At 37.8% G+C, this 16,109-nt stretch overlaps 1 protein-coding gene across 1 annotated transcript in view; it reads left to right on the top strand.

The window, feature by feature from the left end:
- The window catches only part of EXOC4 (exocyst complex component 4), a 731,914-nt gene that overhangs the window by 583,256 nt on the left and 132,549 nt on the right, over positions 1–16,109 (top strand). Inside the window, exon 13 of the mRNA XM_032401540.1 lies at positions 5,944–6,099. Within this exon, the coding sequence (XP_032257431.1) occupies positions 5,944–6,099 (156 nt within the window). The remainder of the gene's footprint in view (positions 1–5,943; positions 6,100–16,109) is intronic.

Raw genomic sequence — 16,109 nt, 5'->3', positions numbered from 1 at the left:
TATTTTTTTTTTTCATTTCAGCTAGTGCCAAAATGAAAAAAATTCTAGATCCCCAAAATGTACAATACCATCTCACATCTATACACCCAAACTATTTCCTGAACCCTAGGGCAGCATCCATGGGCTCAAAGATATAGATGGTGGAAAATTAAGTCGGGTTCTAACTCTGTGGAGCAGAATTTCCCCGCATTATGGGTCTAAGAGCAACTGAACCACCCAACCAAAGTTCTTTCTAGATATGGATACTAAAATTTAAATTTTATATAACTTCCACATCTCACAAAATATTCTTCTTTTGATTTTTTTTTAAAAAGCATCTTAAGGGGCGCCTGAGTGGCTCAGTCGCTAAGCATCTGCCTTCAGCTCAGGTCATGATCCCAGTGTCCTGGGATCAAGCCCCGCATCGGGCTCCCTGCTCCACAGGAAGCCTGCTTCTCCCTCTCCCACTCCCCCTGCTTGTGTTCCCTCTCTCGCTGTGTCTCTCTCTGTCAAATAAATAAATAAAATCTTTTAAAAAAATAAAATAAATTAAAAAAATAAAAAGCATCTTAAAATGTCAACCCCGTTCATAGCTTACAGGGCATACCAACTCAGTTGGTGGGGCAAATTTGACTCATTGGTGATAGTTTACCCAACCCAGTATATAGGACAAAGTTCTAATTTTGAAGTCTAGGTGATCAGTATAAAGGAGGGGTTTTGTTCATTTGCTTTTCAAAGGGAGAGATTATTGTAGGCTGACATGGTCAATGAATTCTTCACAGAGAAGGTAAGACTTTGAGGAGACTTTGCAAAAACATGCCACTGAGAAACAAGTGGAGTAAAAGGGGGAAAAGCATGTCAATAATCACTCCGTAATTTATTAGTTTTGTGAGTCAGGACTTATTTTATGTTGAATTTTTTTCAGAGGGAGTCACACCTATAATCACGAGTCTGATTTGTATTAAATTCAGAGAGGTATGTTGAGAGCCTGGCAGAGTGATCTCTAAGTTGATTAAAATATCAAATGACTTGATATCTCACCTAAGTCATTTAGTACAGAGAAGTAAAAGAAAACCACAAAGATGGTTTTAGTTTAATAAATTACCTAGACTCCTAAAACTGAAGAGAGCTTATTTTTAGCTTTAGTTCAGTTCTCATATATATTCCAAATACCAGGTATTGTACTAGACACTGGGGACACAAAAACCAAAGAGAAATTCACTCTGCCCTCAAAGAACTCATCATCCACTATGGGATCCCAACTTGCAAACAAGTGCCGTAGGACCAGTGATAGTAAAAGTGTGTGTAAGGTGCTGGTTCTCACCTTTGAATGCACAGTGGAATCACCTGGCAAACTTGTAAAAATTCTAATGCCTGGGTTCCATCCCCAGAGATTGATTTACTTTGGCTTGGGTGTGGATTTGGTGTCTGGTTTTTTTAAAAGCTCCCCATGTTATCCCAATGTGCCGTCAAGGTTGGAAATCTCTGACATAAGGGTGATGAGGCACAGAAGAAGACTCAGCTGTCCTAAGGGAGGAATCGAAGTAAAGCTTAATCAGTAGAATCAAACAAGGAGATGAGGAAAAGGCTTTACAGGCAGAGATAATACACAGAAGTAGGAAACATTACCCCACCCATTGAAAAAAACTCTAGAATACTTATTATGTATAGGGTATTTAGCCAACACAGGTGGGGTGTTGGGGAATAGTGAACATAGACAGAGGAGGAAAGCTAGCTGAAAACATGGATGTTCATTCATACTCTAAGTTTGGACTTGGTCTTAGAATTAGGAATCAATGGAGTTCTAAGGAGAACAACATGACTGTATTTGAACAGTTTTAGGAAAATAACTCTTCCAACTAGTGTTAAGTTGGACTGATGGTCTAGAAGTTCCAAGCAAGATGCCCACTTACTGCCAAATCCAAGTGACAAGGTTAATGGCAGTGGACCTAAACAGGAAAATGACAGATTTGTAAGATACTGAGGAGGTCGAATTGGCAGGATGTTGTGACTGTGGGTGAATAGGATGACTCTTAGTTCGTGACTTGAGTAACAAGATGGATGGTTGGACTGTTGACCAAAACAGGGAATACTAGATGTTTAGTCAGAGAGGGAAAAGTGTACAATAAATGAGTTCCTTTGATTCATTTTAATTTGAAATGCTGGTAGGACTTTCAAATAGAAATCTTCAGGAAGCCTTTGGATATGCAGGTCCAAGACTCAGAAGAGAGGACAGCCATGACGATATTAATTTAGGACTTATCAGAATATAGGTCAGTCACATCTGGCAAGAAGATGAAATTGCCCAAGTGAGAAATGCAGAATGGAACACCAATATTAAGAGAATGGACAGAGGAAATGAGCCATCAATTTTTCTAAGAAAGAGGTTAGGGTAGCAGGCGTAGAACCAGGAAAAGATGATAATGTGGAAACCCAAGGAGTAATATTTCAGGAGGTAATAATCAAAAGTATCAGGTGCTTTAGAATAACCAAAGAATGTGAAGAATAAAATACACCCATGGGTCAATGGAGCAGTTTCACAGGAATGGTGGTTCTAGAACCCTGATTGCAATTGATTTAAGACTGAATTTTGACTTCAGTCAAAAGTGTGGAATTGATAGATTTAGGAAACCCTTCTCCTACTCCTCTAACACATACAAAGTCCAGTTAAAAATATATAACTTTAGGGGCACCTAGGTGGCTCAGTCAGTTAAGCATCTGCCTTTGGCTCAGGTCATAGTCTCGGGGTCCTGGGATCGAGCCCCGCATCAGGCCCCTGCTCAGTGGGGAGTCTGCTTCTCCCTCTGCCTCTTCCCCTGCTCATGCTCTCTCTCTCTCTCAAATAAAATCTTTATATATATATCTTTAAAAAATTTTAAATATTCAGCCAATTTCAAAAGGAAGAAAAGCAATTCTCCAGATGCCGCAAATGAAAGAAAATAGCATATAGGATCTATGTGCCATAGCAGTAAGCAAATAGTGATGCTGAGTGGCCCACAAAAGTATCAGGACTTCATATGGCAGTTGTCTTTGTCTGTTTGGGCTGCTGTAACAAAATGGCACAGATAGGATGGCTTATAAACAACAGAAATTTATTTCTCACAGTTCTGGAGGGTGGAAGTTCAAGATTAGGCTGCCAGAAGGGTAAGGTGAGGCCGTCTTCCAGGTCTGAGACTTCTCATTGCTTTATCACGTGGTGAAAGGAGCTAGGGAGCTCTGTGGGATTTCTTTGTAAGGGCACTGATCCCACTCATAGAGGCTCTACTCCTGTGACCTAATCACTTCCTAAAGGCCCCACTTCCTAACACTATAACATTGATAGTAGGATTCCAACATGTGAGTTTTGGACAGACACAGACATTCAGATCATAGCCGAGTTCAGACCCAAGTAGGGGCTGGCATTTGAACACCTGCATGGCAGGGAGTTTTATCCATGCAGAAGTTATGCAAGGGACTTTTCCACCTATGACTGCAACCAGGAAAACTCTAGACTTGGGAATGAGCCACCCAACTTGGAGAGTAGAAAAGTGGCCTCTAGAAGAGATCAGAATCCCACACAGGTGCAAGTAAGGACCTCCATTTGCGCTTCCCCTGTTGGGAGAGAATGTTTTAAGCCAAAAAAAAGGAAAGGAAAAAAAAAAACTTAAAACCTACTTGGAACTAGTGAAACCTATAGGATCCAGACGAGGGGAATGCAAACCACCTAATAGTAACGTCTCTAAAACTCAGGGCAAATGTGGGATTCCCATAGAGGACAAATCCCACTGAGGTGGAGCTTGCAGACCAATAGCACATCACATGAGAAAACTCATCATCATGAGAAAAGAAGGAAAATGCAACTAACAGGACATTTGACATCCAACGAACTAACAAAAAATGTAAAGCCACATGAGAGGAACTTTAAAATTGCTGCTTTTAAAATATTCAAAAAGGTAAAGAATAGAATCCATAATTCAAGAGCAGGTCATTTTGGAGGAGGGAAGCCAGTGGATTTCTAGAAGAGCTGAAGAGAAAATCTAGAAAGGAAAAATACAATAATTGAAAACATTTCAAAAAAGCAATCGATGGGTTAAATCCTAGAGCAGATCCTGGAGAGAGAGTCATAAATTGATAAAATGAGTGAGAGGTGAGAAAGAGAAATCATTGAAGGCCACTCACTGGGCGACAGGGTCTGTGAAGGGTAGGGAGGAGCTTCACTGGAGAGAAATGCTGGATTGAGGAAGAGATTGATTCATTCTTTAAAAAAAAAAAAAATGACGGGGTTGGGGGATACATTGAGAGAGCTACAAGATATGGAAAAGGGGATTTTTGGGGGCAGTAGGGAGGATCCCTAAGAGCCTAGGTAGAGAGATTAACTGGAAGTGAATGAAGATGAGACAGATTTGAAGATATTTCTGTGGGGGATAGAGGTGGAATGTTTGAAAGTATATAATTAAGAAGCCTCCTTTCTGTGTCAGATAGGAAGAATGTAGGGGGTAAGCAATGAGGAGATAAAAGGTGAAGGTTTAAAAAGTAGCATTGAGGGAATGGGACGGGAAGTTGAGCAGAAGCAGGTAAAAGGAAGGCCAAAGAACATTGACGGCCCACCTGGCATACGACATCATGAATGTGAGATGGTACCCAGCACCCCACATATGTATGGGTAAAAGTCAGATTGTGGGACTAATCCATAAATAGCGCAGAAAAGATGCAAGAAAATAACAAGAGAAAAAATGAGAATAGAAGGTACCAGGGAGAGTAATTTGAGAGACCTGAAGAAAGGTTCTGAAGTCTAATTTCTGCATTGTTGACCATAGTTACTGTTAGAAAACTTTTGCTTATCGTGAGTTAGAAGAATGCTAGAAATCAGCTATGGTTTTTTAGTAATTCTAGCTTATTTTCAGAGAACCAGAGCGATACTGCTCCCTACAACCTGAAATCCTATTACCTCGAGTCAGGTTGTCATGAGTCAAAGTTTTTAGGCTTCAGCTTCTTTTGTTGACAGACATGAAATTGTCTGTTGGTTAAGGAGCTTTTATCATGAATACCCACCATACATATGTTGTATATTAAGATGTGCATAATGTCCCCTAGTTATGATTCTTATACCAACATAAATTCCTGCCTGTGACAGGGGGAAACCTCCTGGAGTCTGGGTCAACTTGAGAGGGGGTAGCCAGCTAAGTAGCACTCCCTTCATAAATAAATGTCATTCCTGTCACCTAGAGTTGCTGATGATTTTTAGACCATTGAAATTAGTTATAGTGACAGAAATGTTGAACAGAAGGAGAAGCTTTTTAATTAGGTTGAAATTGAACGTTTAAGATGAATTTACAGGTACTTTCTGGTAAGCGCAGTATTGATAACTAACCCATGGGCCCTATTAAAGGACTTGAAGCCTGTCACTCTAGGTCACCAGTCAAAGCCCACTGGAGAGAGCAATAATCAAAGACTTTTTCTGCCTGACATCTGGGGCAGAAGGTTTCTCTATGATGGTAGATTTACTTTGAATAGAGGGCTGTCCGTAGTTCAAAAAATACCTTCAAGTAGAACTAATTGGTATTTTTAAACCAAGAAGTCAGAGAACAACCTTTTGTAACACTTCGTCACCTTTCCAATACCATGTATGTTGTTATTTCATAACATTCTTATTTGTTCAACATCTTTCTTGAAAGGTCCACCCCAAAACCTACCATATGTTTTTATTTATCCTAAGGGATTAACTATGATAAGGGTGACAAATTAGTATTATTATGGACCTTTCACAATTACTCAGCAGTGAAGAGACTAAGAACAAAATCTAGAAATGGTTTCCCAGTAATGTGACCTGCTAATGGATGTCAGGACTCCAACTCAGATAATAGATTATGTTAATAAGAGAGATGGCTGTGGTATTTTTTTTTTCTTCAGCAAAGATAGATGAAAAATGCTAACTGGATACCAGGCAATGTGCTGAAGTGTCTCTTTTCCACTGATTGTGTTCAGGGGCATTGTCCAGTCAGAAGAGAAGCTTGTCATCAGTGCATCTTGGGCAAAAGATGATGATATCAGCAGACTCTTGAAATCTCTACCAAACTGGATTAACATGGCTCAACCCAAACAGCTGAGGCCAAAAAGAGAAGAGGAAGAAGATTTCATAAGGTAACAGATTTATTTTCTATGTTGTATTAAACAGTGGGAGTAAAAACATCTGTTTAGCTAACTCATGGAATTTGGGGCAATTCTAAATATCAAGCAGCAATGAACTGAACTTAGTAAAGTCTGTTTCTATCCTAACACACCTCATTTCCCATGTAAGTATGCTTTGTACTCAAAATTCTAGAAGGGATTGATGTATATCAAATTTGGAGATTTGTTAAATCAAGTTAAAATATCTTTTAATTTGTAGGTCATTTTTCCCTCTAAGGGGAAGCATGCAATTTACTCATTAATGCATTTATTTATTCAGCAAAGCTGTATTGACCTTGTTATGTGCCATACCTTGGAAAGATGACAATTAATGACATAAGGTTCTTGCCCATACAGAGTCTTTTAAAATTGTTCTTAGCATGCTCTTCAGTTACTAGAACTGTTAGTTGAACTTTCTGGAAATATAAATGAGCTTCTCATGTTTGTTCAAATACATTGTATTATCTCTGATTGTTTCCTACTTATTTTGAGAAAAGTAAGGTCTCAGCTTTATCACTTGACATTTACCTTTGTACAATTTAAGTTTTTTACGTAGCCATGACACTGTGGCCTCATTCAGTGAAGGTACTCATTTTCACGTGGCATGCCACAGTGAAGTATTTCCACCTCTGTCACTGTAGAGCTGTGTAAAGTAGGAAAAAATGAAGTAATACTTTGTCACATTAAAATTAGGTTTATTCTTACTGTTTTTTGCATATCCAGGTGAATGAATAAATAGTAAAAATAAAATCAAAGCACTCTAAAAAAGCAAAGACCAGAAAAGGAATAAAGGAAGTAATGGCCAATATTTTACTTTTAACTCATCGTAGAACTGTGGGCTCATCTTTTTCTCAGAATGTGGGTTGCAACTGTAGATAAATAGGTTTTTACTGCTCACCAAGTTACCTGTATTCATACATGAATGCTAGTGCCTCATTTTTACCAACCTTTTATTATGAAAATTTGTTAGAGTACCATTTAAAACCGTATCAAAATCGTGAGACTCAAAAATTCACCTGTAATTTAACTATATATATATATATATATATATATATATATATATATATAGTTTACTTTTTAGATTAATAGACTTTATTTTGGGGGGGAGCTGTTTTAGTTTACAGAAAGTATTGAGCAAAAAGTATAGTTCCCATTATATACCCTTACCTACCACCTTCAGTTTCCTCTGTTTTTAACATCTTGCATTAAGTGTGGTACATGTGTTATACTTGATAAGCTAATATTGATACATTATTATCAACTGAAGTCTATAATATACATTAGGGTTTACTCTTCATGTTGTAAATTCTTTGGGTCTTGACAAATATAAAATGGATGTATCATCTCAGTATCATTCAGAATTATAGCTGCACTGCCCTAAAACTCTTCTGTGTTCCCCATATTCATCCCTGCCTTCCTTTCCCCAAAGCCCTGCCAATTGCTGATTTTTTTTTTTTTACCATCTCCATAGTTTTGCCTTTTCCAGAATATTATAGAGTTGGAATCATGTGTAGCCTTTTCAGATTGGCTTCTTGTGCTTAAAAATATGCGCTTAAGATTCCTCCATGTCTTTTTGTGGCCTGATAACTTTTTTTTTTTTTTAATCCCTGAGTAATATTCCATTGTATGGGTGTACTATAGTTTGTTTATCCATTCACCACTTGAAGGACATTTTGATTGCTTCCAGGTTCTGGCAGTTATAAATAAAGGTGCTATAAACACTTATGTACAGGTTTATGTGTGGATGTAAGTTTTTCATTCATTTGGGTAAATACTACAGAATGAGATTGCTCGATCGTGTAGTAAGAGTATGTGTCATTTTGTAAGAAATTGTCACTGTTTTCCAAAGTGGTTCTATTTTGCATTCGCGCCAGCAATGAATGAGAGTTCCTTTTGCTCCACATCCTCTCTAGAGGTGCTAATGTTTGGTGCTAATGCTAATATTTGGTGCTAATGTTTTGGAGTTGGTACATTCTGACAGGTGTGTAGTGATATCTCATTGTTTTCATTTGTATTTCCCTAATGGCATATGATGTTGAACATCATCTTTTCATATGCTTATTTGATATTTGTATATATATTTTTGTTGAGATACTGCTTATTTTTTAATTGGATTGTGTTTTCTTATTGTTGAGTTTTAAGAGCTCTTTGTATGTTTTGGATACTGTCCTTTATCTGATATGTGTTTTGCAAAGATTTTCTCCCAGTCTGTGCCTTATGTTTTCATTCTTTTCACAGCTTCTTTTGTGGAACAGACGTTTTACATTTTAATGAAGTCCAGCTTGCTGTATTTTTTCTTTTATGGGTCATGCTTTTCTGCTTTCTGATTTTAATTTTGAATATTTTATATGATTCCATTTTCTCCTCTCTCTTAGCATATAAATTATACTTTTCTTTTACCTTTTTTAGTGGTTTCCCTAGAATTTTCAATATACATTTATAACTAATTCAAGTCTGCTTAACACCAGACCACTAAAACGGGTCATGCAAGTACCTTATAACAAAGTATTCCTAATTCCCCCCTTCCATCTCTTATAACATTGCTGTCATTCATGTATTTCATTTATCCATAAGCTATAATCACTGTGTATAATGTTGCCATTATTCTTTTGAACAAATTGTTATCTGATCAATTAGGAGTAAGAGAAATAAAAGATTTTATTATTCCTCCTCTAATGCTCTTCCTTACCTACCGTAGATCCAAATTTCTGAACTAAATAATTTTCCTTTGCCCTAAAGAACTTCTTTTAACATTTTCTGTAAGGCAGGTCCTCTAGGGACAACTTCCCTCCATTTTTTTATTTGGCTTTATTAAGTGATTCGTAATTGGGCAGCATCACAGCTAGCAAGTAGTGGGGAGCTCCCAAATTCCCTCAATTTTTGTTTGCAGAAGAAGTCTTTATTTCTCCTTTTGGGAAAAATAATTTTTAGGGTACCAAATTCTAGGTTGTGATTGTTTTCTTTTAACACTTGAAATATTTCACTCCATTATTCTTGCTTCCATGGTTTTTGAAGAGAAGTCTAATGTAACTTTTATCTTTGTTCTTCAGTAGGTAAGGTAATTTTTTGCCTCAGACTTCTTTCAAGATTTTATTCTTTTTTATTTTGTGCCGTTTGAATATTATACGCCTAGGTGTAGGTGTGTGTGTATGTGCGCGCACACGCTTCATGTTTGGTATTCTCTGAGCTTCCTAGATCTGTGATTTGATGTCTGTCATTGGTTTTGGGAAATTCACAGTCATTATTTCTTCAAATATTTCTCCTGTTCCTTCTTCTCTTTCTTCTCCTTCTGGTATTCCCATTGTCCATATATTACACCTTTTTAAATTGTTCCTACACTTCTTGGATATTCTGTTCTGCTTTTCTCTTTAAGTGTATCCATTTAATCATATCTATAACCTGAATGGTTTTATTAGAAGCAATTTCTAGAGGATAAATTATTTTTTCCCAATTTTTCAGGTTACTTTAAATGAATGTAAATCTTCCTGTTTCCTTAGCTTATTATTATGTAACTCCTTAGTTGTCTTCCATGCTTGCAAAGAGATTTTCAGTTGGTTTTATTAGTATCTCCAGTAGCTTAAAGGGATGGGCTTCTAGCCCTCTTCCAGAAAAGAGAATGCTAGTCCAAAGGGCTGCATGTCTGTGTACTACCTCATGCTTCTGATACAGAAAAGCTAGATTAGGTCCCTAGCTTTCTTATTCTTGCTTTGCTCACTGAGTTGTATCACCTTCCATCTTAAATTTGAAGGCAAAACAACTTATACATACATTTTAAAAAAATTTTTGGTGAATTACAACATACAGGAAGTCAAGTGTAACCTTAGGTATATAACTCAGTGAAATGTTATATATGATTATACCCATGAAATCACCTCCCAGATCAAAATATAGAACCCTCCTAGCACCCAGACAGCCTACCCTCAAGGTAACCACTATTCTGACTTTGATCACCATAGATCAGATTTGAATGTCCCCAAATTTTATATAAGTTTAATCATAGTATCGGGTTTATTTTGTTGAACATTATGCCCAAGAGATTCGTCCATGCTTCTGCATGTAGACATAGTTTGAAAACAAATTATATTTACTTTAACAATAGAAAAATAATTTTTTCAGTCTGTTTTGTTTTGTTTGTGATTCTTTGCTCTTAATCTTTCACATTCTCTATCCTGATTAGCTGTTGAAAGTGAAGATAAGTAGGAGAGAACACCCTTTATTGATATTCCAATGTGGTAGAGTGACAGAGCCTTGATTTAGCACGTTAGAGTACCACAGAGCATGGCAGGAGCCAAAAAGACTGAAAAGTCACACTTCCCTCCTATAATTAGTTTTTAAAGCGCAGAGGGCTATTTGGCGCACGGATGAATATAGAATCCAGTGCCCTTTGCATTGAATAAAGGTTATGTTCCCTTCATTACTAAATGAGGCCCTTTCCTATTCTTGTTTTTTAACTAAAAAATAAAGTATGTTATTTCCAGGCTTAACTTTGAATAGAGGGGGGAAAATAGGTCAAGCCAGGGCTTTAATAGAAAAAGGAAAAATAGCAAATATCCTTTTGTTTCCCAAGAAGCTGAAAGCAGGCTTTCTAGCCCATTGTCTCTGCACCTGTCATATATATGTATATATTTATCCTTTTGAGATCAATGAATATCCACTGATAAAAGCAGTCCCGCTTTCTGGAGATGTAATTAACAGAAAAGGTAAGGTGTTAGGACAAATAACGGAGTGGGGGAGGGATTGTCTAGGAGTTGGGGAGGCCATCTGTATTAGACTGTCCCCAAAAATCTGTAACCCCAATTCACTCAGTGACCTGGGATTTCAAAAATAAGAATCATTTCTCTAGAGCCAGGTTTGAAAAACCTTAAGTAGATAGATATGATTGGTGAGACCAGGACCAGAGTTTTCAGGTGATAGAAGTCAAGGAATATATAAAGCCTACAAATTAGTCTTGAAGTATAGCAGGCAGAAAGATGAATGATAAAAAATCGTACAATCTGTTTCAACGATTACAACAATCAGAGTTGAGAGTGCCTGGCACTGTATGGCAACGTTACGAGTTTTCAGGTGTGTTATTCTCATTCAGCAGATGAGAAAACACAGGGGTAGAGAAATTAAGTAACTTCCTCAGATTCACAGAGCTACCAAGTGACAGAGCTAAAATTTGAGCCCAGATGGTCTAGCTCTAAGAACTACCCCACCATGATCCACCAGCCTAAAAATAGATCAGGAATTTATAGTTTGGGACTTTTGAGTTATTCCTTCATTTTCATCGATCATTATAATCTCGACTGGTTTTCTAATCATTTTATGCCAATGTCAGACATTTTTCACATAGGTGCTTTTATTCTAGATTTAGTTTGCAATTATTAGTATTCATTGTATTACATTGTTATGAATTCTCTGAGGTTTACGTTTGCCTAATCAAAGAAAAGAAAAAGAATCATTGTTGAAAAAAGAAAGATGACACAAAGGGGGTGAAAATATAAAGAGGATATAAAAGAAATTATGTAGGTTTCAGAGAGAGTGTAATGCAGACCTGAATAGAGAAGAGAGAGTAAGGATATTTTAGCTAGTTTTAGTTACTGAGTTTTTTAGAAGATAACTTTTCATTTTATCTGGAGAATCAAGTGAGTGCTGTGTTTATTAAGGCTGCTTTTTGTAGTCTTATGAAATTAGGAACTCAGTGTGATTAAAGAACAGCAAAATATTATTTCAAAGAGCAAGGCCATTCCTGAGATTTTATTTGGTATGAGTTCTGTATTAAATGGTTAATGAAAAAAAGGAGAATGAAAGCAGAAAAGTTTGCACATTCACCTTCCTTCTGTGAAACCCTAATAGTACATCATAGATCCTCAGTAAATGTTGGATGAATGAAACTGAATTTAAAAATAGGAAGAATCACCCACTCTTCATATGAAAAGAATAAAATGTAAAGAATGGTGAGCCAGTGTCTTAATTGGAAGAAAATGCCTTCAGTGGCCTCTCTGAAAGTTGCACATGTAGGAACATGTTCCTTTTGGAAGCTCACAGGCCCAGGTTCTAGTCCTTGGCAAGGCCATTAATTAGTCTGTTTTATTTCGGTTTTGCCTTTGGTAGGTCTTTACACCTGTTTGGTTTCTTCAACCACCTCAGATTAGAGAGGCAGAAATCTAGTGGGCTTAGAAATATGTTTAGATGAAACATGGTATGAATAAAGTAGAGCATAAACAATTTTCATAAAAATTCCATTTGGAAATTTAAAAAGTTCTCAAAACAATATGAAGAAAGTTGTTAAAAGGTTCCCAGTAACGGGGTGCCTGGGTGGCTCAGTCGGTTAAACGTCCGACTCTTGATCTCAGCTCAGGTCTTGATCTCAGGGTCGTGAGTTCAAGTCCCGCACTGGGATCCACACTGGGCATGGAGCCTACTTTAAAAAAGGGGCGGGGGGGCGCCTGGGTGGCTCAGTTGATGAAGTGTCTGCCTTTGGCTCCCTCTGCCTTTGGCTCCGTATCCACCTCCTTAGCAGGCTTCCTGCACGGCGGGGAGTCTGCTTCTCCCTCTGCCCCTCCCTCTGCTCTTGCTCTCACACGCTCTCTCAAATAAATAGAACCTTAAAAAAAAAAAAAAAAAAAAAAGGTTCCCAATAACTATAGCTATTGAAGAATCTTTAGATGAATTTGAAGGAACAAGTAAAATAGGCTAGCTAACTTGAACAAAGTGTTCATTAGAATGGAGACATATATTCCACTATCTCTGCAGGCTTAATATGACTTTAAAAATATAATTATAAAAGGAAAGATGAATCAGAAAATATGAATATATTAAGTAAGTGCAAGGGTAGAAAATGCTTTGCTAAAATGTTTTTTTTTTTTTTCCCCTCGATTAAACAAGATGAAGGTCATAGATGGATGTAGGCACGCCAAGCAAGATTGGATAGAAGCAGACTTAAATCTCAAAATTAGACAAAAAAGACAGGTAATTAACTGGAGACTTAGCTACAAAACATATCAATTAATGTTCAAGACGGTTGCATTAGGCACTTTGTTATTGTATTAAAATGATATCACTCTTGTTAGCATAAGATTGGCAGTAAATGAAAAAAAACCTTAAAATCTCTCCTATATATTGCATAAATGCTAATCTATTTAGACAGTTATTTGAGGGTTATAATTATTCACTAGTATTATTAAAAAGTCACTGATACAGTATTTTCTACATTGTGTTTTTTTTTTTTTAAGATTTTATTTATTTATTTGACAGAGAGACACAGCGAGAGAGGGAGCACAAGCAGGGGGAGTGGGAGAGGGAGAAGCAGGCTTCCCGCCGAGCAGGGAGCCCGATGTGGGGCTCGATCCCAGGACCCTGGGATCATGACCTGAGCTGAAGGCAGTCGCTTAACCAACTGAGCCACCCAGGCGCCCCTACATTGTGTTTTTTGTGTAATTTCAGGTCATGGAATTATTTAACTTTTTAAACTTAGATTTTACTTCATTTAACACCATTCCTCTCTCTCTCATTTGGAATCTTAATCAAAGAAAAGATAATGATCTGCCTAATTTAGTCCCACTCAGCCCTTCAGAAAGAGGCTGAGAATGATGTTCTCTGCCATTATGGTGGGAGGGATACCTGTTACCTAGCCTGGGTAGGAGCAAGAAGAGGTGTTCTTAAGACAATAGCCAGCAATGAGACAGGCCAAAGCACTGCCAAGAAGGCGTGTGCCTGTTGTTGTCTCTCCCCAGCTCTGTCTCTGCTGATGGCCTCTCTCTGCTACAGGCTGATGTCCTTCCAGATGATGAAGAACCACTCACCTTCTCACCCACGTCTTTTTTTCCCCATTGAACTTTTTCCACTTCCCCATCTACCATGCTCTTTCCACCTCTATGTGTTTGCCACGCCTCTTCCTCTTCCTGGAATGCCCTCTGCTCATCCCACCCCTGCCTCCTGTCCCCCCATCGTGTTCTGCTTGCAACATAAAGCTCAGGTATCAGCTCCTTCGGCATTTCCTCCCCAAAACTGTCTCCTGCTCTGCAGCCCTCCTTGCTTCCCTCCTGCCTTAGGAGCTCAGAGTCCAGGAGGGTAGTTAAATAAGCAGTTTATAGTGTGGGGAGTCCTGCTAGAGGTAAGGACATGTATACAAATCTAAGAGACCAGTAGATAAACTAAAAATAATAATATAACATTAGGAAGGGGAATTGGGTATAACTGGGGGGAGGGAAGAAGGGTGGTCAGAATCAAAATATCTAAAATTAATACATCAACAATGGATGTAACCACTGGAAGAATTAGGAACCAAAATAGTCTGTTTTTGGAAGCTGTAGGTGCTTTTTTCAGGGGCACAAGACTAAGGGTGGGTAGGGGTCGGACAGGGGATCACTGCTCAGCATTTTAAGTTATTTAACCATGAGTAATTATTACTTAGGTTTTAATTTTTTGTTTCCCCCCCAAAAAAATTCCACATATCCTCAAACCCTGTTACTGTTCACTGCCAGTTCATTAATTCTCTATAAATACATCATCATTCTAACATTTTTTTATCCCTGCAAAAAAATCTTAATCTTAAATCATCTTCACTTTTCTGCCAATTTTTATGCAAAGCATTTACTCTTCTGTGTATTATCTCACTTAGTCCCAGAAGTTCCCATCTCTTTCTTTGTCTTCCTCCTATAACCCCTACACCCCACCCATTCCTCAGTTCCTTCCCTTCTCTGTTCCAAGAAAGCTACTTGAAGACAGGCAACTTAATTGCTTACTTTGGGAATAATTCCATTGCCTTTGCTTGAGATCAGTTGTTTAGTGTCTCTGCTCTGAGTAGATTTAGATTATTCAAAAGGAAATTATATGATAATTTGAGAAATAACCAGAATGATCAATGAGCTGGAATACTCAGGTGAGGAGGCTCAGTGATATATGAATTTTGACTTTTAAATCTGCAGTCATTCTTGGTAGCTGAAAAACCAAAGTATGTGTTCAACTTATAATTATTGGTTATTTTAATCCTACATTTGATAATCTGTTTTGAAGCTTAATAAATGTTCTTTATAGAAATCTATTGCTATTTGTATAAATGCATAACTTACAGTGGCTCACGGCAGAAAAACTATACCTCAGAAGTCCTAGCACCTATAGAAAAAACTTGTACCTTATTGTTTATATCCAGTGTTGCTTGACAACATGCTACAAAGAAAACTTAGTAGCCAGGCTTATTTGAGTAGCTTGGCTGAAGAAAGCATGTTCTGTGCTATCAGAGCACTTCAATGCAATTTTATTCCAAGTGGATTCTATATCAAAACTCTAAGCGGGTGCCATCAGCCTGAAAATAATGTGCTGTTCACAATTAGCTCTTTGCTTGTTGTAACCTAGTATCTATTTCTTTCTTTTTTTTTTTAAGATTTATTTATTTGGAAGTGATTGAGTGAGCACAGGCGCGTGCAAGAGCAGGAGAGGGGCAGAGGGAGAAGGAAAGAGAAAGAGAGAATCTCAAGCAGACTCCCTGCTGAGCGCAGAGCCCAACATAAGTCTCGATCTCACAACCCTGAGATCATGACCTGAGTGAGCCAAAACCAAGAGTCAGAGGCTTAACTGACTGAGCCACCCAGGCGCCCCAACCTAGTATCAATTTCCGTAGAATTCTTCACTCTCCTTACCCACTGATACATCAGTATACTCATCTACTATTTCCAAAAAGGAGGTACAAAATGTGGAGAAAACCCTGAACTGACTTTTGGGCCTCTGCCTCACCTTGCTGCTAGTTTTCTGTGTCTTTAGCCAGCTCCCCTCAGTTCTTTGCACCTCTGTCCCTCCTCTGTAAATGACAATCTTTAATTCTAGAACTTACACGCTGGGATGTGTGTATGTGTGTGTGTGTATGTGTGTGTATATACATTAGGTCATGTTTAATGTCCAGTAGAGTTGTATTTTTATGTTGTATGTATACTTACATTTTAGAGTAGATGGAGCCCTTTTATAATCATACACCTAGAACATTCTGTACATTTTGTAGAATT

This window comes from Phoca vitulina, unplaced genomic scaffold (genome assembly GCF_004348235.1).
Source record: "Phoca vitulina isolate PV1807 unplaced genomic scaffold, GSC_HSeal_1.0 scaffold4, whole genome shotgun sequence".
Lineage (NCBI taxonomy): Eukaryota > Metazoa > Chordata > Mammalia > Carnivora > Phocidae > Phoca > Phoca vitulina.
Note: the sequence above shows the minus strand (reverse complement) of the source record. Positions and strands in the feature narration are given on the sequence as shown.